Genomic DNA, 25,702 nt, shown 5'->3' on the forward strand with positions numbered 1-25,702 from the left:
AGGTGGGGGTCAGTCTCCTTTCCCAGGCAGGCAGTGACAGGGTGAGGTCATGTCCAGCCTGGCTCAAGCTGAGCCAGGCTGGACATTAGAAGGAATTTTTTCACAGAAAGTGATTAGACATGGGGATGCCCAGAGAGGTGGGGAAGTCACCATTCCTCAAGGTGTTTAAGGAAAGACTGAATATGGCACTCAGTGCAGTGGTGTGGTTGACGTGGTGGTGTTCCGTCATAGGTTGGACTCGATGATCTCAAGAGGCCTTTTCCAACCTAATTGACTCTGTGAAACAAAATTTTGACTGGCATCTTCCTGTTGCAGGTATTTTGCACTACAGCGAGGCTGAGTGGGAGCCTCTTGGCCGGTACACCCCCAGCCCCCATCTCGGAGGACTTCTGTCACGGCCTCGGGCGGCCCCTGGCCCCGCGGAGCCCGACTCCCGCTCTCGGCCCCGGCCGCACCCGCTGCCCTCGGCAGCACCGAAGGCCGGCGCGGGGCATTGTGGGGCTGCCGTGGCGTGGGGCGTTGTGGGGGCAGCTCGGCCAGCTCAACCCGAGCGGATCGGAGCGGGGGAGCCCTACCCGACCAGGCAGCCGGCGGGATGGAGCCCTCGGCGCCCCCGAAGTTCCGAAGCTCCACAGCCACCGCCGCTCCCCGCCCGAGCGGCCGCGGGCAGGGCTGAGCTGGGCGGGGCCGGGCGGGGCGCACGGGCGTTGCTAACGGCTCAACGGCTTCCTCAGCCTCCGCACACCTCGGCCACTCTGACTGGTCAGGCCGGCCGTCAATCTTCGGGAGCGGCGGCACCATTGGCGGGCAGCGGCGCGGGGGGCGGGGCGGTCCCGCCCGGGCGGGCGGGCGGCTCAGCAGAGCCGGTGAGCGAGCGGCGGTCGCGGTGCCGCGGGAGGAGCCGCAGCCGGAGGACGCCGCACTCTTGCCGTGAGGAGCGCAGCCGCCGCCGCGGCGTTTCCTTCCCTCCACCGTAGCCGGGCTCAGGTGAAGCCGGTCGGGCGGGGCGGTGGGCGCGGGTGGCTCTGGTTTTCCCCCCTGGCGCCGCGTTTTCCTCCCTCACTCGCCGGGTTTGGCGCCTCTTTGTCCGGCCGGGCGAGAAGGCTCCCGCTGTCCCGGCGCTCTGCCGCCCCGTCGCCGTGGGACCTGCCGTGCCGGTGTGCTCCCCGTGCTCCCCTGTGCTCCGGGGCCGTGCGTGCTCGCGGAGTTGCCGCTCTGCTCCCTGCACGCCCCGAACCGGCCTCCCGCAGGTGGGGTGGGCGATCGGCGCTCTGTGCCGCCGGAGCCAGCTCCTTCCCCTCCCTCCTTCCCTCCGCTGCCCGGCCCGCGGGGGCAGCGGGCAGGGGCCGCCGGGCAGCTGTCAGGGCTGCAGCCTGAGTCACGGGCTGACAGCCCTCCTGCAGACACCGCCATGGGCTTGGCTTCCGCCCGCCCGCCCGGCTCCACTTCCTCGTTCGGTTTGGGCCAGGAGAGAGGGAGGGAGGGAGGAGGGAGTGACAGGGCAAGATGAAGCTTGCACTGAGAGCTCTTGCAGATAGCTTGTGCTTTCAGGCATCACCTCCAACCGAGTAGTAAAAGTTCTCCGGCTTTGAGTGGTATCTTTACCAACTTGTCCTCGGTAGGTGTGGAAAGTAACAAGTTTCATAGCCCCCGAGCGTGGTGCCTGCCCGGGAAGTTTAATGAGAATTGCTCCTAATTTGCCTAAACACAAGGCGAAATGAGTTTTAAAAGAATAACGCGCTTCTGGTACTAAAAGGGGATTTTCTTCAGAAGTAAACTGCATTGGTCAGCAAACTCTGCATGCAGTGACTCTTTAATTCCACTTTCTTTTCCTCCTTACAATTCTTTTCCTTCTTTTTTATCCTCGTGAAGCACTGTTTGTGCTCTTGATCTTTCTTCTTCTGTAGGTTTTTCTGCCATATCCTGTAATGTCCCGAGCCACGCTCCATCAGAGTGGACTAAGGACCTAAGCTTTTTTATAACTGGGCAGGTCTTCCAAAACAGAGTAATCTCTCAAACAATGCATTAAAAAATAATGCTTCAGACTTGTAAAGATACTGTAGTAGTCTGCAGGCCAAGGTCCATTTATAATTTGCCTGCTGTAAGGAAATACAAGGTAACTTATATGGAGACTGTTGAACCGTGGATTGAAAGATTAAATTACACATTCTTGACTCTTGTATACATCTCCTGTTCTTAAGGCTAGGTATGGTAAAGTTTTAACTCCAAAGTAACAACCCTCTAATCAGTTACTGCCTGTGTAAAATGCCTTTGAAATTAGTCACTAGGTCACAATGTGACTAAGTTCACTTATCAATGGCATTCCAGCAAAAACGGCAGCAAAAATCATGGTGCAGATATGTATTGACTCATAGATGTACTGTCTGCATCTGTAGTGCTCTCACAAAGCTTCAAGAAGATAAACTAATATTTTTATTAACCAGAAAGTTGTAATGAGGGGAAAGCAATTGATAAATGTAAGTGGCACAGAAGGGTTTTGAAGTTATTAATCCCAGTTTTCCAAACTGTATAAACACAAGACTTCATGCTAATCTGACCATGTGAAAACAGCTACAAGGAAATCATTCAACAGTTCTGTGATGCTCCAAATCAGGTGGAACTGCTGAAATTATGTGTCCCACTTCTTGGTAGCTTTATTTATTGCACTTATTCATACCGTGTGCTCTGTCTTTATGGAAGTGGGCAGGCAAAATTTTCTGTAACACTGTAGTAGAAGCAAAATTGGTAGCAGTGGGTAAAAATGGAGATCTGAACTTCTTTACTGATCTGGAACTTCAAAGTGAGTGTGACTGGCACCAAGCTGGTAAGTGATGTGGTTCTTTTTGGAATCTGGTGTTATGTCTTGGATGCTGGATTTGTATAGCCAAGGTCTGACTTTGGAAGACCTTTGGAGAAGCGTTTGTGACCTCTGGAGATGAGTTTGCGCCACCAAGTAGCCTGTGTCTGTTTCTGTATAAACAGGAAGACTTAATAGTCAGGTTCTGTCTGCCCCAAAAGAATAAGTGGAAAAACTAAAGTCCTTTTATTGGCCTTTGCATAGGTTGTTAGGCTGTTTCTACCATGGACCTGGTTTGGTTTTTTGGTTGTTTCTTTGTTACTTTTTTCTTTCAGGTTAATCTTGTAAGAAAAAAGTTGCCAGATGATAATTTCATCTCAAGAGATAAAGAATAAGATTTTTTTCATCATTTCCTCTGCATAGATTTTTGATGTGTTTCAGAATGTTCTAAGAAGACAAATAGCTTGTGAGAGCTACACCAAAATCTTTTAAATGAATCCAATGAAAATAAAGCCAACCTTGTCCAGTAAAATCACAGGAAAGAGAACAGAAAAATCTCTCACTTAGGAAGATAAAATAATCTTTGTTGTCCAGCATATTATTTAGGTATTATGCAAAATGTTGGAGAGTGTTCAAGCTGTATAGCTGGTCGTAGCTCTAATACTCACTCATCTTCAAGTTGAAAACTGCCTTGCAGTTGGATGCCACAGGTACTTAAGTCTCTTAGTAACATTACTTAGTACTGCAAATGTATCTACTACAAATGCGAGACTTGCATTTGCCGCTTCAACAAACTCTCTTGAAAACACGAGCCATTATTATCTTGGAAGGTCTTTAAAAATAGTGTACTGACTGTTTTCATGGAATAATTCCCAGGCTGGTTGTGTGTCAGGCTATTCACATGCAGGTACGAGGGAGTGCATGCATATCAGCTACTACTGGCTTTGTGAAAATTCACTTCAGTTGTACTGGGAGATTAGTCTGTCTATATCCAAATTTCAGATTTGGTTCTGCTAATGCCCAGAACAAAGGAGACAGGGCACGTGTCAGAGGTATTGTGATTTCTGAGCTGATTCTTCTCAGTCTTCCGCTTCCACCTCATCCCTAGGCCTGTGTCTTGCCCAGATTGATGTCCCTTATGGATTAGTGTGACCGTAATAGGGTGAGATTATAAGTGGGCCCACGGGAGGTACAGGAACTCATCCAGTTAATGCAAGGTTTACTGAAAGGGGAAGTCAAAGCTAAGGTTGTGTTATCCCCCACACTACATCTACTTTTTTGTGTGGTAGCTTTGGGTTATTGGGTAACATGCTGAAACTAACTGATGACTAGAATGCATTTTAGAGGCTCACAATTAGTCACATGTCATGCATGTCTACTAAAAGGTGTCCAAAACCTTAATCCTCAGTGTATGATTTAATGTATTTTTGTTTGTTTGACTTAATAGTGCACTCAGTGCCCTCTAACATAATTTTTTTCTTTGATTTCTTGTGTAAATATCTCGTTACTCTTTGCTTTCTTAGTTTATAATTGAGGCAGAGCTGTTTGCATGTTAAGTAGAGAAATTGTGTGCCTGACATTATGTCTTCTGTGGGTTGGAACAAAACTGTAATAGCAGAGGATTGCCTACAGCAGCATTGTTTTTGCTGGCAGTTGTTCTAACTGGTGGCTCGGTGACCTTGTACCTTAAATTTCTTTTCAGTTTAACCACACCATGGTTCTAATTGAGTTTTTTAGTGTAGAAAGAGATGGAAACTAGCAACCTGATTTTAATAGAGTATGCTGAAGCGAAAACACAAATGCAACTTCTGCCCTGGAAGCTAATGCAAATGGGTGTTGTCCAACTAAATGAAATGCATCAATTTACAAGTTCATCTTAATTACGGTTTATCCGCTTCGCTTTTTTCTTCAGTGGCTGTGAGAACTTGTTTGGAGTACTTGAAGTAATAATCTCAACACTGATTTGTCTCGTAGTCCTAGGCCACTGTAGTGGTTTAACAGCTTCTGACCTCACTCCAGCCCAGTTGTGTTCAGCATAATGGGTTAGTCCCCAATTTCAGTTAATGGTCCTTTGGCCTGTTACTGTTCGTTGCAATGTGCTGCCTTTCGGTGCATCCTGAAGAGTCTGGAGAAACACTAGTGTCTGCAGTTTTCTGGTGATGGAGCTGCGATTGATTTCATTGTGTGATACTTCTGGAGCTAGTACTGCTAAGTCATGTTCTTTTTAACCATAGCAAAAGGGAAACCGGAAAATTGATCTGGCATACTTTGTCTACTGTAAATTTTTTTCTTGTAGAAGTATTACAAATGTATTGCTGCTGGTTGCAGAGAGGTATAATGAAATGTAATGCTGTATGCTATCTTGACTCCATGACCTATTTATGAAATTTATGCCTCTAGAGTTTTGTACATGGGGTTTAGATTCTGCTTGTCTTCATGACTAGAGATATTAATTTCTTCTAATGCATGTATGCTGAGTTTACTGAGAGCAGTAAATAAAACCACATGGGTAAGTGACTTCAGTAAACTCAGGCTAATAATTAATATGTTGAGGGAAACTTAACTTGAAAATCTGTATCATGAAGTCTTCTTAACTGATGAATACTTCCATTCATCAAGAGCTACCATTTTAATGAGTCTCGGCAGGAAATCCATTGTGATATATGCCTCTGCACAGAACTGGAGTTCTGATTTGCGTGAAAGCAAAGTGGGCGTTCAGACTTGTAAGAAAAAAGGTTTAGAGAAATTTTACAGCTCTATTTTGTCACTTGTGTGCAGTCAGAGGGTTTTTTTTTCCTGCTGTGCAGCTTCCTGTTTAAAAGCTTGGACTTAAAGCATGCTCTTGTAATAGTTTACTTCGCTTTTTATTTTTTGTAGTGATGAGAGTACATTCACCTGTGTTTTTCTTTTAAGCTCAAGATTTGACCAGTTCATTTGAATTTAGACTCTTTTACTCAACCTTGGAGGTGTAGTAGATTTGACTTGGGTTGAAGTTGGTTATGGTCAACAACCAACCCAGTTAGTTTTAGTAACAGAATTGTTTTAAATGTCCAAGAAAAAAAAAAAGGAAACCTACAGACAAATTTCAATTAAAAATTTAGTTGCTTCTCTTTCTTTCCAAATGTGACTGACTTAACAGAACTGTAGTATCAGTTTATAAGTCAATTGTTATTTAGTTCTTTTTGACAGGGACTGTTACATGTAGGTCTGCTTGCCATTTAGTGCTAGAGATTCCAATCTTTCAGTGCCAGAATTGATAAAATCAGTTATTTTAAAATGTGTGAACAAAGTAATTTTCATTGATGTGCTGTCAATTTAAGAAAAAGAAACCTTATCTTAGGATTTAGACATATTTGAACAGGTATAGGGTGCTTAGATGAAAGAACTTCTCAAGAAATACTGAATGCAAATCTGAAATCGAACCAGTGAACTGGATAAGAAAGTTCCTGGCCAAGCACTTCAAACTACTTGGTTTATATGGTAAATTGATTTTTGCACCTTTTTTAAATGTAGATAAAAAATACTCTCAGGCTTCTGTTTTAGCTGTATCAGTCATGGTTCAAAATGTAGAGGAAGGTATTGACATTTTGCTTTGGGGTTTTTGGGTGGTTGTGAGGATGGGTACCTGTGTGTTTAATAGTGAGTGGAATAGCTCAGAAGGGGAGGATTTGAGATGAAGATAAAAACAACTTTACTTTTTGCTTGTAAATGCATATGAGGTAGTCTAAGAAATATTTCTTTTGTATTAGTGGAATTTTATTTTTTAGCAGAATGCCACTTAAATATATTTTGTTCTTCATAGCTGTGGTTCAGACGTTGCCTTTTTTTCCATTGTTCAGAGATAGAAATGATTTTATCCCTTTCTGACATCAAGTGGAATGTATTCAGACTTCTCAGAATTGTTTAAAGAAATGGAAGTATGGATGCAGATTTACAGTAGACTACCTAAAATAGTTAAATAATTGGATTCTTAAATGGCTGTGTTTCAAGTGTATGTGTCTGCATACTGACCAAGTAAATCTTCTTTCTTAGAGGAGCATAAATACCAAATAAGATTTCTCTACAAGCACAAAAACTCTTTAAATTGTGACTTAAGATTTGTGACTTAACCCAGACAATAAAAGCTAAACGAACTGGTTTATGTTGCAGTATGAATCTTTATAGCAGACACTAAAGTCTGTGACATTTCATTACACAGTAAATTATTGTGAATTGGTTTAATGGCCCTTTCCAAGTTTAATGCAGTATATGATGGGAAAAGTAAAATGAGAACACACAAATGTGATGAGAAAGTTGTATTAGTCATAAAAGAAGGATTGACAATTTATTAGGCAAATTAATGTAACTTCTAAAAGCTATCTACATTGCCCATGTAGCCCTGACATATACATGTGCAAAATCAGTTTATCTTCTTCTTGCACATGGTAGGAGGTAATCTGTTATGTGGCAAATCCTAATTTTTTTCATAATGGGCAGAACTGTATAAATAAATTAGTTCTTTAGTGCTCAAAAAACTTGATGTAGACTTAAGTGATAAATATCACTATGTTGTATTATTGCTAATTCTGTCAGGAAAAAGTGCAGCTGCAGTAGTGGTTCAGCTCTTGCTCATGTAGATAAGGAGAAGAATATCAGAGAGTCACTAGTTGGAAGGGACCTTAAAGATCATTTTGTTCCAATCCCCTGCCACGAGGGACACCTTTCACTAGGCCAGGTTGCTCAGAGCCCCATCCAGCCTGGCCTTGAACACTTCCAGGGATGAGGCATCCACAACTTCTCTGGGCAGCCTGTTCCAGTGCCTCACCACCACAGCACTGCTGTGTATATGGGTGGGGACAATGTTGTTAACTGTGGTGGAAACACAAAACAGTTTGGCTACTCTGTGGTCAGTGTTTCCTTTTGTTGTTTTTTGTCCTTTTAGGGCAGAAAGCAAAAATTATATTTGTTTCCTCGTATGGGAACCATGGAATGTCATATCAGTCACCTGTCAAAAGGAGATTATTTTCTTTTTTTCCCAAAAAAGTATTTTCTAGTATTGCCAGAATATAGAAAATTTTATACACCATATAGCCATGCTTGTAATAGTCCAGACTAAGTTTCTACTTCAATTGCCCTTGCTTTTACTCATTTGAGATTGAAAGATGAGTCCTTTCTTCTCCTCTAACACAAAAATCAGTGTTTCAGGAGATCCAGACGGGAGGGCACGGTTGGGTGAATTCTAAAATTAGCGAAGCCTAATGCTGTTTCTTTTTAAAGACTGATATATTTGCCAATGAGAGAAGAAAGCACAGGTCAGGGAGGGAGCAAGCTAACCAGAAGACAAACTTGAGTGTTCCTTGTGTGCTCTACTGCACCACTAGCTTTCTGTAGAACAATGCTTATAATGGGTGGCTAAGAGGCTGTGCCAGGCCTTGAATGCAATAGGGAAATGCCACAATCTGGACTTTCAGACTATCTTGAACATGATACTTATGAGCATAGGTATTTATAAAACAAATATAAATATAATACAAATAAAAATTAAAGAACCATAAATTCTTTCAACCTGGCCTCCTTACACATCCTAGAACGTAAAGGCTATGTAGCTTTTTCCTCTTTGTGTAAGAGTTGCTGTGTTCTCATGTCCAGAAAAAGTCATTCTTCAAACCTCTACCTCAGACATCACTGTCATAACCAGAGATGTAGGTCTTCTTATTGAACTGTTATGTATTGCTGGGAGGGTTGAGAATCCAGCTTGGACCCTGTAGAGGCAGTACACTTCTCTGTGCCAGGATTTTTGCCAGCCATCCCCATAGCTGCTGTAAATGTGCAGCAGAATGATCTGAAACAAGAGTAAAAATATGAGATGTAGCAGAAGGCTGCTTGTACACAGTCCTAGTTTGGCACAGTAGGCTGAACTGAAAGTGTCTAGAGAAACTTCTGCTGCAAAGTAAAAATAATACTTTTAAAAATTATTTACTGGACATATTTACACTGATGATTTGTTCTTTTCATTATGAGCTGGAAGATGATTAGTAGTATTGATGCTGAGATCAAAGCAATTTGTCAGTTAATGTTAGCAAGAGTAATGTTCCTGTAAGATGACTTTATCTTGGCCACATAAATGCTGAATATTTGCATCTAAAAGGATAAACCAGCACTGTATTTTTTGTCTCTGTATTTAGATGTAATTGGTTTTTTCCTTTTTAGCTCTTTCAGTGTCTTGAAACCCGGCATTGACAAAGATGACAGGGCATGCTAATTGATGTATGTAGAGCTACCTTACACAGCACTTCGGAGTTCTTGGCAGATACGTTTTTAGCCTTAAATCAGAATATTAGGGAAGAGATGAAAACTGACCCCAAGGTAACAAAGGTTAAAACTTTCTAAGCTCTTCCCCCCTTCTCTCATGCAATGTCCGTAGGGGACTCTGCATGCCTGATCAGAACTTATGCAGGCCATTATGCCTCCTGAAAACAAGTCTTCCAGCAAAACAGCTTGAACAGCAGGGATGGGCTGCAATTTTCTGAACTACAGCTGTCTCCTTAAGTGGGATTACTTTGCTGAGTGGTCAGGAAGAATGTGTTCTCCCCCTGGAATGTTTTCCTTGTGGGCACACTGTCTCTGTAAGAGGAATTCTCTCCTCTGCTGAGAAGGCATGTACTGTACTCCACTAATGAGAAACAACAGTTGCAGAAAGTGTATTATGCAGGATTGTAAACTTTGAATATTTATTCAAAGTGAATGGGGTTGGGTGGCAGCCAGCCTAGCTTTGTCATGCTAAAGACTGGACTTGAAATCAACAGAAGGCTACCCTCCCCCTCCCTAAATCAGTGGTTAGTGTGTTTAAACAGCATGCACAGGCTTCATAGAGCTGATTAACTGTACTGGTGCCATCTACATGCTGTAGTGTAGTAGTCTTTATGTCTCCCTGAGCTCATAAGGTGCAATTAAAATAGAGGCAAGCATACCCTCCCTAGCATTAACTTAGGGAAGCTATGCCTGCCTTTATTTGCCTGTAACCTACAGTGGTTAATTACTGCATGCAGTGTGGTTGCCCAAGATTGTTCCTGTGCTTCTGTAGCCCGTGGTGAAGCCTGCATTATTATCCTGTTTTCAGTCTTTGGTACCCAAAAGTAGCCTCTTCGGATTGGCATTAATATTTGTTAAATGCACATATGCCATGCTTGTGGGACTTTTCTCACAGTCCTACCGTATTTGAACCAGTGGAGAGAAAAGATGACTGTTAAGTGGCATGTGTCTTGCTTGTACATGGCTTTGTGGCCTTTGCATTTTACCAAACCCCCTCTGTCAGCTGTTACAATAGAATATATGCAAGTGCTGCTTCACACATACCAGAGTGGTGCTTGGCAGCTGATGAAGAGGGCTGGACATGGAGAAACTGAGAAACATTTATTCCATGTTCACTGTTCTGAGGATGTGTGTTGGGTACCTTTAGGCCGCTTGGAAGATGCAGAATTTCCTTCAGTTTCTTTCTTTTGTCTTACCTATAGTCTGAGCAGTAGGTCACTTCTGTGCAATAGAAGCATCACTTATGCGTTAGATAATTAGATTCCTCATTCTTGGTTCTTAGAGCCCCACATACAGAGAGGGCACTTTAGTGCTCTACCTTGAGTTTAATTTACAGTAATAAACAGGGTAGCTGGCAAGTCTGGGCAGCACTACAGTCAAACTGAATATGCAACAATAATTGCCAGCAAACTGCATTCCAGTTGTGAAATAAATCTTTCAACAATGTATTGTGTGCGTCAGACTGTGACTGGAGAGGAAAGCAGTGAACTACGGTAAGCCTAATAGCAGTCATTATGAATCCCAAATAAAGCTGAAATAGAAGAAATGAGTCTTAATGGCAGCATTCTGAATGGAAAGGGTAAGTGCAGCTCGGTGCCTTCAGCGTGGGGGCTGCCTGCGAGGGGGTGTTAATTGCGAGCTCAGGTACTTGCCTGGTGTTGTGTTCTCTCATGGGATAACTGAAATTCATGATTCTTGCATTCAGCCTGAAGCATCAAGCACTGGCGTGTCTCAATGTACTGAACTTGAGAAATAAGCAGCTATAACCTGTCCATCAGTTCAGCTTCCTGCCAGCTTTTCCCTTTCCTTTCCCTCTGCCTCTTTGTGATTCATTTCTCACCCTTAGTAATTTAAACTCCGGTTTTTATGTAGGTGTTGCTTACAAATTGGAGCAGTTTGGGCTAACAAACTTTACAGTTTTCTTTTCCATAAATATACTGGCACTTGGAGCTGTGAAGTGTCACTCTAACCTAAACAAATGAGATCTGAACAGTTTCTTAGTGAATACAAGGGAGTTATAGGAATTTTTTTATTGGTAGGTTAGGGACTTTATAATGTCAGTTCATGGTCACTGTAGTTCATGGGCACTAAAGTCTATTTTAGACTAGTTTAGTCTAGCATTCTGGCTACTCTTAAATCTAATTTGAGGAACTGCATTCAGCTGGCTGGGGAAAGCAAAATAGTTGAATTGCAGGAATAAGGCAAGTGTTAGCTGTTCAGATCACAGCTCAGCAAGGATTCCCGTCATATGAATGTTGCTGACCAAACTTAGTTTGTATCATTAACAGCCTCTCAGATTATTTTTTAAATGCCGTGTATTAACATATAACCAAATTTCTTCACTGAGTGTAATTTAGTTGTACCTAAAATAGGGCCATGAGTGACCGGTAGTGCTGTAACTTTCTAGTGCAAAAGCCTTGTCTTGCCTATAGAAATGGTGTACGTTCCTTTTGTTCTGTGAAAGGGCCTTTTGTCTTGTATTGCACCCTCTGAGAAGCTGCTAAAGGTAAGATAGTTTGGAAAGGGGTGGCAAAGTTGTATTCACGAGCTGCTTTTAAAAGGTGAACTCTTAAAAGAAAGGGAAATTAACTTGTAGTCTAAATATGTTTGCTATTTATTGTTCATTCTTTTTGTCACCCTTTAGGGTAGTTTCTCTTGCACTGAAAGTAGAAAGGCCACTAGGCAAACCATGTGGGAGGATTGTTTAATGTGAAATCACAGAAAATTTGTAACAGTGTCTTACTGGTGGATATGAAACAGAAGAAAACTTCCAGTAGAAGAAAACTTATGTCCCTTTTCAGGCTGGCTCAGTCTTACAGCAAAGTTCTGAAGTGTTGATCTGAATTGCCAAGGATTCAGTGCATGTGTATGGCTGTTTTGCATCCTCAGTAGCACAGTATTTCACAAACTTCTCATAATTCATTAAAGCAGGGAAATGAAATGATGTGTGAATAAAACTGTCTGTTCCAGTGTAGTAATGCATCTTTGCTAGGAATGAGGCTGAAGCCAAGAAAGAACAGTGTGGGGATCCCTACTTTAATGATGGTTTAGGTAGCTCAAATTGGAGGTGTTTCCTTGCCCAGCCAGTGCTCTGGTACTTGTAAGTGTGATGCTTTAACTCTTGCATTAACGCTCTTATGAAATAAACATAGAATTCTTATGAATTCTATTTCTACTTCATCTGTTAGCTCCATAGTTTAGTAAAGCTCAGGCTTATCTAATTGAGCAGTGGCTCACTCCCAGGGACAATTCTGTGGCTGCTGACAGAGTAAATGTCTGGGGGGAATGGGGGATGTAATACAAATAGTTCGTGAAAATTTAATTGCAAATAGGTAATGTTCTGTGGTTTTGGCAGTTGCAAAACACTTGTAATTGAAAGAAAGGGACCTTACAGCAGAGGTACCCTTTAGACCTTTCCAAACCAGATAAAGTACTTGTTCCCAGGTTTATGGGAAGCACTTGATGCTGCTTTACATGGAGTGTGTGTGAAGTGTCTTATAATTCAAGCCTTAAGGCTATGAAATTGCAGGAGACCAAGGCAAACTTCTGTCCATATGACTGTATTCCACTGAGGGTTTGGAGTAATTCTGCCTAATTCAATGGGAATGCATGTCATCTTAAGTTAAATCTGATGTTTGACTTGTTCCTCTCAAAAGAATGTCTGCTGGAAAATATGTATGTCAACAGGGCAGTTGGTATTATTTTTTAAGGTTGCACTACATACTGAAGTCTTGGTCCCATCCTATTCATGACTGTAGAGAGCATTTTGTCTCTATCTGTGACTGCATGGCATCTTTTTGGCAATTATGTAGTTAGTTAGATGGCAAAGAATATCTCTAGGACCCTGAAATAATGGAAAACAAGCAAAGTTTGACCAGCCTCTTCCCCAGACTGCTGTGAACCACAATAAGGGAACATACTGGGTTAACAGGGAAGTGACTGTAGTATGTCATTTTTGGAAACAATACTAGGAAGGAGACATTTAAACTCAAAACAAGGATGGTCTGTCTTCCTTCTGTATTCTTTGGTCCTCTTGCCTATAGACTGGCATCAAAAAGAATATTGTTAACGGTATTCTCATCTGGCAGTTGCACAATAGCTATGTAAAGATAAATGTCCTTGTCCTACATAATTATCTACACCCCAAATGCAAACTACCCGGCAAACAAATTGCTTCCTAATTTGTTTCTAAAACAGCAATGATTTGCATTCATTGTGAGTTGGTGTAACAGCTTACTGGGCTTGCTTCCTTCCTTGACCACTTTAAGGGATTTTTAGAAATGCCCAGTGAAATGCAGCCTAAGCTAGGAAGATAAGTTTTAGAGTCTGTGAGATGGAACTTGCTGAATCTGATTCCTCTGGTACTGTTCTTGTGGAGAAGACAAATTAATGGTTGGTTTGTGGTATTGCTAGTTTAGACGCCCTGTGGCTTCGAAGTCAGCCTCGAGAATAGCTCTAATGCCATGTTATCTTAGCTTGAGCCTTTGTCTTTTACTTCTACTACATGAGGATTCTCTTCTGGGGCATAGGAGAGCTAGTTTAAGATGATGATAAGAAGGCTGCTGCTGCCATGAAGTAGGGGAGTTTTCAAGTCTGTTCCATGTTTGAGGTGCAGACCCTTTTGGAATCTCCTCACTACTATTTAGTCGTCCTTAAAATATTAAAACTTATATTAAATATACATATTTATATATACACTAGATTATACTATATTAATATATATTTAATATATTTAAAATATTTTGAACTTAGTGTTTGATGAGATTTTAGAATGCTGTGTTAGGCTATTTCTCCTCTTACTGTGAAAGTTGTTTTGAGCCCTGAAAATAAAAAGGTATAGGTACTCTAGAATGATCTCTTACTGGCTGAAGAATGCACTCTTGTAGTATGCGAGATAATTTGGGGTACCCTTCCTGCAAGGAATTTGATTAACCTCTCTGTAACGTTCTTATTTGCTTAGTTCTCTTCAGATCTAGGACTGACTGGGGATACCATTTGGAAGATTTCTTGTGGTCTTATCTGCTCCTTAGCCAAAAAAAGAATTAGTCTTTATCCTAGAATGTATCTTAAGTACATGTATGCATGTACTCTAGCAGCAAGGAAGTGAGGACTATGTTTCAGTGTAATGTAGGACGCTTCAGATGGCTGGTTACTTTGGATTCCTCAGGAAATGATGAAACTGAATTTAGCTGAAGCATAGTGCCTGTGTCCTGCCTGATTATAGCCAAAAAAGGCAACTGGTTACATTCTGGGAGTTGCATAGGCAGGAAGCTGTGTAATGAGGGTAGAGCACAGCTGTTGCTTTGCCAAACCTGATACAACTCTGAACACAATTGAATATTTATTTCTTTTTTTTTTTCTTTTTCCCCTCTTTCCTTCCACTCCCTTTTTTTAACCATTTGATCACAGGCTGCTGATGATATTCTGCAGTGTCATGAAATCCTAATATCTTCTGTTGAATTGTTGGCCTTCTTTATTTGCTATATACTCTGTCAGACTTGCTGTTATAGGGTGGTCTTGGAGCTCTCCCCACAGCTCAGGTTTTTTATGGCAGCCTCCAGAGTGCTGCATCTTATCTTTACAACATATCTCTTCATCATGTATCCATTGAAATCTGGTTTTCAGGTATAATATGAAAAGGAGGAGTTGCTCTGAGAATCACCATTGTGGTTGAGGTGGAAGTGTCAGTGACCCTGTGGGGAAGGAAAGATGAGGTCAAGTGTGGAATAGCTGCTTGGCACATCCTGTAAGGCTTAAGACAAAGATTTTAAACTCAAGCTAAAGGGAGTGATTATTTATAGAGTGATTTTCTCTTTGTTTGCTGAAGAATTTTTGACTGTGAATATACAGCTATCCATACAGTCTCTGGCACAAAGTTACATACCACTTACAGTGATACATTTGTTGAAAGGAATTTCCCTACACGCTTACAAATGACTGGTGTGGGCATTGGCGCCCATCATTATTATGGCTGATGCTTTTCTGGCTTCATTCGCTGTTTGCTAATGCTGGGACTCTACATCTATTGTTGCTCTCATGCATGTTTTGGGAATTGAGCTTGAGCTGCTTCTGTCCCACTTTCAATACTTTTTTGTCTCCAGTGTGTGTAGTCAGACTTCACTTACTTGATTTCCCTAAATATGAATTCTGTAGAGAAGTTATCCATGTAGCTCCTGATAGCCTTCTAGGACATGAATACTCATATTTTCATTTCCTATTCTTTAGGTAGTAAAGAGCTCTAGTTTCTTTTCAAGCTATGAGAAACATATATTGAGGACACTGGTATCTTTGTGAGGAAGAATTTGAGAAGTAATGTTTATGGGATCTTGTAAAGAGGCTGCTGTTACATGGTTAATGAGCCTTGACGCATGCAGTCCTTTTCTGATTGAAAGGACTTTTGAATGGCACTAATAAAATTGCTGCCTTATAAACTGGAAAAATCCCTGGCGGTAGTGTTCTGGTTTTGATGAAACACTAAATCTAGGGTGCCATTTTTCAAGCGTGCAGACTAAGTCTCCCTTTTGCAGGGATGAAACTCTCTCCTCTATCTGACCACAGCTTCATAGAAGGATGTTAGTAGAAGATATTTAGCTGTAAAATTTCCTGATTTATTCTGTTACTATCTTGGAGATATTTTTCTACTGAATATTATCTAGGAAAAAAAAAAAAAGATTTAAACTGGTGGGCTGGGTATTACTACTAAGCTGATGGAAAGTATCTAATATCAGTCTTAACTGGTGTCTGCAAATTACTGCTATCTTTTAGAAGCAAAGAGCACCTCACATTTTAGGCTGGTAGTTGACCTTTCTGAGAAGTTGTGGGTTTTGATTTATAGCTTATCAGAATAAGGAGATACAAAGTACAAGTGTTGATTACACATTTATGATTTTCTTTCTGAACCAATATCTCTACCAAGTAGAGCAGTGAAGGGTTAATCTTGACCTGAATGTTACTGACATAGTGTCTGATGCTATGAGGATTGGCACAAATTGTTTGGTGCTTGCCACTTTAATGTGCTTCCTATTTTCTGCCAAATAATGGCTTCCAAATGCTTAACGGTCAGTGTTTTGTTGTAGTTTTTGGGGTTTTTTTATAAACTGCTTGCTAGTTTGGTTTTTTTCATACTCTTGGCAAGCAAAACCTTGGCCTTATTGGAAGTTTGACAACTTCAGCAGTGCTTACTAACATGAAATTAAAGTAGGGAGAGGCATGCTCTAATGACCAGGGATTCAGAGTACTTAGCATGTGCCTGTCTGCCTCTGAGAAGTTGCAAGGCAATTTGAGGCTTTAAAAATAACCTTTTTCTTTGTTTCTCCCTTTCTTCACAGGTCCCCAGCCGTGAACCACGATGTCGCAAAGAGACGCAGATAAGTACCTTTATGTGGACAAAAACATCATCAATAACCCCCTGACTCAGGCTGACTGGGCAGCTAAGAAGCTGGTATGGGTTCCCTCAGAGAAGAATGGCTTTGAGGCAGCTAGCCTGAAGGAAGAAGTAGGAGATGAAGCCATCGTGGAACTGGCAGAGAATGGAAAGAAAGTGAAAGTAAATAAGGATGACATCCAGAAGATGAACCCCCCCAAATTCTCTAAAGTAGAAGATATGGCGGAGCTGACGTGCCTGAATGAGGCCTCTGTGCTTCACAACTTGAAGGAGAGATACTACTCAGGACTGATCTATGTAAGTAATCTTGTTTCTTGGGGTAGGAGTTCCTGATTACATAGTGTGTGAACTTAATGTAATTGCTTTGCTCCTTAATGTGTGTGTTAGCCTTTCATTGCCCCTGCACACAACTCATCATGTGACTTACCTTCCTCCTTCTACTTAAATTTTTTTCACTAAACTATGCCAATCCCCCTCTAGTTAATGTTGAAGCTTTCAAGGAATGCTATGGTAAATCTGGCTTTAATGTTTTAATGTCTTTGTTTGCAGGATGTTTTGAATGCTTTTTAACTTTCTCTTAGCAAGACACAAGAGCAGTTGGGTAGTGGTAAATGGGGAGTCTGATCTGAACCTAACCAAATAATAATAAAAACACAGTCCTAATCCACCCAGCATCTGAAATGTGTTTCCCATGTCTGGAGCTTCAGTGGGAAAGAACATCTTTCAGAGCATCTTTCTAGAGAGGAAACGTGTGCCTGAATGTACTTACAGATAGGAAATGTTCCTTTTCTTTCCATCCCCAAATGGACAAGAGCAGAGATTCCTGCTTCTCATTGCTGTGTAAATAACAGCCACCATTTATGGGACCAAGGGTCATACCCAATGAAGCAGGCAGCAGCCACTTCACTCAATACCAAAGGCAATGAATAGGGAAAGGTGGGGAAGGAGACTTTGGAACCTTGACCTGGTTCTTCAGTTCCCTCTTGATTTTCCCCTTCATGTTGCCTGTGTTTAGCAAGCAGATGTTGGTCATGCTAGCTTCTGCTTTATTAATACTCTGCAGTTATAGAAAGAGTTGTTAAACTCAGCAGTAATGTAAAATTTGTGTCAGTGATTGGTTAAAACAGGACTAGGGAGAACACAAGAGAGAAACTCACAACTTACTAGTGCTGTGTCTGCTCTTCTGGAGTGGCATGAAGGCATACAGATGGCTCTTGGAGGAATTATCAGAGACTATCTGAAAGATGCAAGGCCGATAAAAATTTAGTCTGACTTCCACAGTCTGATGTCAAAATTTGAGAGCTAATGTGATTGGAGGCTTATGTAGTTTATTATTTTTGTAGTTAACAACTTGTTCCATTACTGTTCAAAATCTACTCTCAGATGGAAAAATCTTGGTATTCAGATGAAATAGGATAGGCAAGACCTGTGCGTAACATTTTTAGAGTAGGAAATGCTGCTACATTATATAATAATTGTTGAAAATAATTCAGCAGTGTCTCAAGGTCTGTTGTATGCTGTGCAATAGGCTGTTTCACATATCTTGCAAGATACCATCTGAAACTTCAGACATGGTCTATGACTAATAAATTGAGTTCTTCTAATTGGATTGTAAGAAGATTGTAAGATTTTTTTGTAAAAAATCCCCACACCCTTCACCCAAGCAAACCTTGCATAGTGTTTCTGTATTACAGAATCTGAGTCTTGCCAAAACTGTGTTCCTGTGCACTTGTGAAACGGACTGATCTCACCTGTCAGCAGTTCTCAGCAAGTCAGGAGATTAATGGGAAGGCTTAAAATACTTTCATTGGAGTGGCTGTTAGTTGATCATTAATCCGCTTTCAGAAAGGGAGTAGACGCAGTCCATCTCCAGCATAAATGTCTCTGGAAAGATTGCAGGCATAGTTTAGTTCTGTTCTTCTCCTTTCTTTCTTATTTGGCAGCCAGGTTGTGTGTTTTTATAAGTTATTATCTTTTTTCCATTTTATTTATCTTTATTTTTCTGTCTTTCCATCCTGTAATACAAAGGGGGAAATCTTTTTGCTGGTGCAGGCAAATTTTGAGTGAGGAGTGACAAACAATTCAAGAACTAAGAGCTTGACTCCAAACACCGTTTTGCTGTTTCCATGTGTGAATTTGTTCTGCACTGAGGTGACTTGCTAAGAGACTGGCTTTCATATTAACCCTTTCTGTTTGGAATCCTTTGTCAAAAGATCCTTTTCAGCTTTTGTGAATAATTTTTGCTTACCTGACCTGCTTTGTTTGTATTCAGTGTGAAACTCAAAAGTCAATCTTACACGTTCCAGTTATTTTATTGAAGTTAACTGTTACTTGAAAATAAATTTTCTGATGCTGTCAGCTTTGTGCCATGCTGCAGATGGTCCTTTCAACTCCTCAGAGTTAGTTTAACAGTTAGAAAAATAAAACTAGTTCCAGTTTGGCATGTGTGTCACTTGAAATTGTTAGTGAAAGGTAATGCCAGAATTCTATTTTGAGATAGTAATGTCTGAGACAAAGTACAGATTTCCAAGCCAGCTATGCTTATAGTAGGTAAGGCTTTGAATTGGAACCTTGGGTTCAATTCAGGGATTTATGCATATGAGTCTTTATTTGTACTTCAATAAGATGAAGATAACTCTTGTCTTCTCTGTGGTAGGGCTGGTAGCTTCTGCTTATTCATACAACTCAACTTGCTTCCTATATGAAACTGTCAGTGGGCTTAACCAGCAGTCATGACATGATGGTCTTACTCAGTTTCTTATCCCAGCCATAATTAGTTGCCCATCTTTATTAGACAAAAATATCCCTTCACACAGCTGAGGTCGTTTTACTGCTTGGAAACTTCCCTTAGGTATTTCTCCTGGCAAGCAAAATGCTGGAAGAAGGTGGTAGCTTCTTTTTGCATACTTGCTTCATGGCTTCATCACTAAGTGAAATTAATGTGTTCCCTTTTCTAAACTGCTACTCTCATCCATAGGGTGGCTTTAGACATGAACTCTGTTTACGTGAAAAGCAACCATTCTAATTTGTCAGCAGTCACAGCCATGAAGAGTCACACATACAGCTAAGAAAGCTCTACCTTTCTTGTGGACTTGTGTCCACTGTGAAGATGCTGCACTTGCATTGACCCATTTCTGTCTCTTTTTCCTACTGTGTGTTCCACTGGTGTAGTTGAAGGTCAGGAAAGCATCACTCAGACTTCCAGCTTTTATTCTGTGCTGTGCAAGTGCTGTCAGACTTGATGGAGAACTAAAACTGAGGCAAAAGGAACTGACATTGCTGGCTTGGTTGCAGTAAACTCCTTAAACTGCTCTCTTCAAGCACTGCCTGAAACCTAACCTGACTAGAAGCTTAGCTTCCTGGAACTTTAGAAGTACTATGCCAAAGGTTTTTAGCCAACTTTCATAGTTTTCCACTTTGGAAAGTCATTTAGTATTTTCTGTAAGCCATTCAAATAGTCCTCAAATATTTTAAAAAATGAATGGAAAAAAAAAAAGGAGGGGAAAAAAAAGAGTAGGTCTGGAAACATATCTTGATTGTTTATACTGGGATGTGGAAAAGAAACCTTAAATATCTATGAAAAACTCACTTCCTGGAGGACATCTGTCTGAATCTATATCTGAATCTGCTGCATGTAACAGTGGACTTGTTACTTAGTGTTAAGCCAGCATGTAGAAAATTTGGACATAAACTACATCTGCTACCACAAACTGTGTAGTAGATGCTATTTTCACCCTTCTGATCACTGCAGTCTAATCCTTACCTTTAGCTAAGGAGCTAAATCTGATTAAGTACTCTCTGTGCTCCTTGTGGAGAACTCTTTACCACTCCGAAGCACTTTTTTTCATTGAGCAAACAATAGAAGAGATCTTGGCAATAGAAATAAAAAGTGCCCAATGTACTCTCTTCTGGTAGCCCTGCAAGTTGCTGTAGGAAGTTGCTCATCTCCAGATGTTTCAAACAGCTGCTTCTAAAGTTGACAGGAAGCTAGGGTAGCACTAAGCCCCAGGAGCAGGGCTTGGAATGCTATTCTTAGAATGTCTAGGAAATATCTAAGAAGCCTCTGCTCTTCTTACTCCCTTTGCAAGTAAAAAATTTGTTGCGGGTTTTTTTTTTTGGTTTTTTTTCTTTTTTTTTGGTACTCAGATCTCAAAGTTTGGGTTTGTGGGGTTTATTTTTAAGAAGTTTAATATTTTCACTGGAAGTGTTTTGACAGTTGTATACCCTCAGAATTGTGCAGTTTAAGCCAGTGGAAACCAATTGAGAAATGGAAGTCTGCTGTCACAGATAATGAATTAACCATTTACTATGAATTAGAAGTAAGCTTTGGCATGTATTGCTGACTTCTTTTAGAATATTTTTCTATTTTGACACTTCTGAAATAATACTGAGCATTCTAAACATACATGTTGAACACACTATACATTGCTGACCTTACAATTTGAATCTAGTTCTAGTCACACTTTCCACCTTATAAATCATGAAAGTGTTTAGGCTTGTAGGGTCTTCAGGAAGCCATCTAATCCAGCTTTCCATTCAGAACAGGATAGCACTGCCTTAGGCATAGTCCAGCAGTCTTGAAAACCTCTCAGGAGTAGGCTGGTTCTGTTTTTCTTTTTGTAGCTATTTTGGCTTGAGGTTCCATTTTAGTGGTCATTTACTAGATAAGTAGATATTAAGCATGAGACACCACATAAAATGTAGGCTTTTGCAGCTAAGTACCTACATTATATAATAAAATGGCATTTGACATCGAGTATAGGAACTTTGAAAGGAAGAAAAGCCAGTCCTAGTGGACTGTTAATTAGTTAGGGGAGCAGACCAGTGATATCAATGTGATTAATGGGTCAGTAGGTGTTCAGTGCACGCTTGGAAGAGTTGAGTACTGGTCAAGGTGAGTGGACTTTGGCTTCTTCTCAGATTCTAATATTGTTTGGGGGGAAACAGTCCACATGGCATCACTGGAAGAAGTAATTTAAAAAGCACTGTTTGGTTTGTTTGTTTTTTCAAGTAATGTACTGTTAAAATATGCAAGTATACAACATTTTTAATTTCTGTCTCTGTTTACTGGGGTGTTTCTTTCCAGACCTACTCAGGCCTGTTCTGCGTGGTAATCAATCCTTACAAGAACCTGCCCATATACTCGGAAGAAATAGTGGAGATGTACAAAGGCAAAAAGAGACATGAAATGCCCCCTCATATCTATGCCATCACAGACACAGCCTACAGGAGTATGATGCAAGGTGAGTGCTGAGTGAGATAATGACTCTTGTTGAAATCACAAATCCAGGTTGCAGTCAAAACACTGTAGGAGAACAACAACTCACTGCTATCAAAAGGCATTATTGTCCTTGCTACGGACACTACTTGGTACCAGCTACTTGGTACCAGCTTTTGTGTTCAGGTGAATAGCTCTCTCCTGCTGTAGTGGATTGAAGAACTATACAAAAAGTCTGGTGAGAGCTAAATTTGACATAAAGAACAGGCTGGTGTGAATGCATGGGGTTCAGAGAAGCAAGCAAGGAGAACTGAGGTAGCAAATTTTCCATCTCAGTGATGAACCTGTGAATTGAGATAGCTGTAGGTGGGCAGGGATGTGTACTGTTTGATAGAGGCTTTTAACAAAAGCCAGCTTAAAATCCAATTGCACAATCTGGTTGGGAGGATCAAGCTTAGTATAACCTATATTTTGAAGTGATGGTCAGTGGTAGCTTTACTGTCAAGACTTGTTTGGTTATATTCTTACTTTGTTAATAAAACTCACTATCAGAAAATATTAAGTACATCTGTTGCCTTTTCATGGAATTAAAAAAAAAGCAAGTGGATAGACCTATTTCATTCCACATTATATATTATCTGCTACCTGTTTATCACTTGAGGACTTCTAAATATGGAACTCTGGATGCATTGTGCATATCCCTGGTTCTGAGAGGAGGTTTGTCACAAAGTCAGTGGTGGTGTGTGTGATGCTTGGAAAGGTTCAGGTGTGGAGGTATTTTGTGCTTTTCTTCCAGTTTGTTACTGGGGTTTTTTGAGGATGCATACTGTGTAAGGTTTGAAGGGTGTAATGGACAGTTTGATTTGGTGTGCCTGTGTGAATGTTACTACTCCTTTATTTTTTGATGCCTAGAAATGATTAAGGTGTTTGTTTCCCCTAGGTCTTGTCACTAGCATCACATTTTTGAGCAAAGTCCAGATATAATAAAGTCATGCTTTAAAATTCTCATTAGTCTCAGTTTGAGTTCTGCTTTTCACCTGCCCTTGCTACCACTTGCACCTCCAAGAATAGGAGGACTATAATGATATGGGTTCCCAGAGTGGAAAAGAGAGAAAATCTCCATCCACTGACCTATGTTAGTGTCTTCCAACAAACTTGCTGTGGGCAAAGCTGATATAGGTTGCTAAAGTGTGGTGCCATGCAGGGCAGAGCACAGGGGGTGAGCTAATGTGATGGATCAGTTAATCTATATTTATAAAAGCCTGGGGTTGAGAGAGGTGAGTACACCGACATGCTGAAGTGGACTGGTGGCAGGGTGTTGGTGGCAATTTGCTGAAGATGTGGCAAGTCTGGAAGAAATGCAGCCATAGTGCTGGTGTGTTACTCTGAAATGAATGCTGCATCCAGAAGATAAAAACCTGTGAAGCTGGACCTCTAAAGGATCTCCCTTCCCTTAGAGAAACACTGGATCTGCCATGATATGGTCAAGAATAGATGTTCCACCTATATTTTACATGGCAGAATGTTGTCCATAAGCCTCATTACACCTTTCCTCCTTTTATTGCTTCCTTCCCTCCATTGCCTGCTCCTTGTTAGCTCAAGCACTAATTTGTATTTTTGTTAAACAAGCTATTAACGTAACTGTACCGAAGTTAGTGTTCCCTAGAAAGAAATATTGTCTACAAAGAATCAGAAACAGTTTCTTTGGCTGTGTTGTGAGGAGACTGAAGAATCAGTCCTTTTCCCTTATAGACAACAGTTAAACCACTTGAAAGTGCATGTGTCTGCATCTTGTCCTTCGTCCCTGCCAGGTATATCAGTATATGACAGAAGATACCCAAATAGCTGTAATGATGCATCAGGGGACAGGTGACCTTCCTTGGTCTGATGGTGGTTCAAAGGTAGTGATTAATCTGTGTGGGTATTTTCTTTCCTGTTGAAAAGAGGTGATGTCTCTGTCAGACACTGTAGCAGTGTGATGTCATAGTTTGTCTCAGGTATCCCTGTCCTTTCCCAGGTGTCAATCACCTTCCTTCTTCCCACCCCTGACCCCTGCTGAGTGCTGTCTGTCAATCCTGGCATTCCAAAGTGGCATCGAGTGATTGGCAGAGTTCAAAAGATGCCCGGCTTCCCTGGGGGCCATTGGCCAACCCAGGTGTCCCTTGCACCTGAGACCTGCCCGCCCTGCACCTGGTTGGTGCACCTACTAGACACCACTTGGATGATGCCTAAGACTTGGAAATCCCAAACTTGACTTGCTTTGTTTTACAGAGCTGAAGAATGGCAGCCCTGCCTGTGTTTTCCAAGCATGGGAAAGTTGCTATGAAGTCTGCTGGAGTGTTTACCTTTCCCAGAACAATTCTAGCTATGCTGCATTCTCAACAGTATTGACTGTCTAGAGGCTTACCCCAGCTCTTCTTTGCCTAGTTTTAGATACCTTGTTGCTGACTTTTTGTAATGCTTGTTGATATGAATATCATTCCCAGTTAGCTTTTGAACTTACCTGCCTTGATCTGTTTATCTAGGTTTGGGAAGATTTTTCTGTGTGGTTTTACAGTTACCTGTGTGTGCTACAAGACCTCTAGAGGTTGTTTAAGGGTTATTTATTGCCTTATTTCCTTGTTTCTAAGGGTAGCAGTAGCATTCCAATGTCTGCTACTGGGAGTGAGGGTGAGTAGTAGGTTGTTGCAGTGTCTCTGGTCCTGGCTAGCCTCGAGGGGAATGGAAAGCAACATTCCTATTCCACTTTCTCGGTTTTGCTCAGCGGTGGGGGAGGTTTGGTGCAGCAGCCAGTGGTATGGCAGGAATCTGTGCAGAGAATAGAAGATGAAAGGGTCGGGTGCTCCACATGAGCCAGAGGCATTTAGGATTAGGCTGCCTTCCCTAGGTTACTCTCAGAGCCCTGAAGACTGGGAATCCTTCATGGCCTGAAGAAGGATAGCAAGCTGATTTGACTCTGACTTCTGTGAGCACAGGGTGTAGTTATCTCTTAAACTGACAGTGTGGAAAAGATTTGCGTGTTAATTGATTTGGACTCAGATTATTTTTTTGGTTGGTTTTCAGTCAATTTATGGTATTTGAATAAGCAGGGCTTTCAAAGGGATGGCTCATCAAGAAGGGAGAGGAAGATGAGAGTTTTATTCCAACCTCTGCTAATCCACAAACTGTTTAACCCTTTTCAGGCATCTGTGCTGATGTACTGTGGGTGAGCTCGGTCTTCTTTTTGTATCTTCTGGTTACTTCATTGACAGAAGTGTCAGGGCACTTAGATATTCCAAGAGATTATATTGCTTTTTGTTAATCTTCCCCGGAAGTACTTTCTTGAAGAAATAAAATGGTGAAGGGCATGTTCAGAGTGGGTTGTTTGTTGTTATTGGGGCTTTTCCCCCTTTTTTCTCAGATCCAAGACTGTGACTCTCAGAAATGACATGAATACATTATTTTGCTACATGTTACCTGGAGAGACTTCCTGTGCTTCAAGAACAGAACTCTCAAAGAAGTGTAACATTTTTGCTTTTAGAGAAAACAACACTTTGTCTTAAAGTTTCTATTCCCTGGGTAACCTGGATGCCAGAAGCCTCAGATCTGCTTTCAGAAGAATTATTTTTCTGGTGCTAATGATTGAAGCACAGTGCCTGCAAGTGGAGTTGTGTCTTGAGAAAACAAAACATTATTCTAATGCAGCTGATGTATACTGAAGAAGTATGTTATTTACCTCAATTCACAGTCTCCAGGGCCTCAATTTAGAAAAACATATTTTAAAGCTGTTAAACAGCACCTGTTTGTCTCTTTGGAACACACATAGAGAATTTTCTGTGTCAGATGGTGATAGAAGATATAAATTTCATTGGTATCTGGAACATAGTATCTGTTTTAATGCCCTGAAAAGTATCTGAAACTTCTGTAATAGGTTAGGTCAGTATGGTGATTCTGGTCTACAAAGTTTAGACCTGTTCAACTAAGATAGGTAGGAGAGGGAATAGACAGCACATAGCTAATGAATGTATTCCGT

At 41.2% G+C, this 25,702-nt stretch overlaps 1 protein-coding gene across 1 annotated transcript in view; it reads left to right on the forward strand.

Annotated features, from left to right (window-relative positions):
* Positions 1-857: 857 nt before the first annotated feature.
* MYH9 (myosin heavy chain 9) overlaps positions 858-25,702 on the forward strand; it is a 70,335-nt gene continuing 45,490 nt past the window's right edge. Inside the window, exons 1-3 of the mRNA XM_084206496.1 lie at positions 858-987; positions 16,417-16,769; positions 21,559-21,715. Coding sequence (XP_084062622.1) covers positions 16,437-16,769; positions 21,559-21,715 — 490 coding nt within the window. The 5' untranslated portion in view covers positions 858-987; positions 16,417-16,436. The remainder of the gene's footprint in view (positions 988-16,416; positions 16,770-21,558; positions 21,716-25,702) is intronic.

Source organism: Fringilla coelebs (assembly GCF_963513975.1).
Source record: "Fringilla coelebs genome assembly, chromosome: 5".
Classification (NCBI taxonomy): Eukaryota; Metazoa; Chordata; class Aves; order Passeriformes; family Fringillidae; genus Fringilla; species Fringilla coelebs.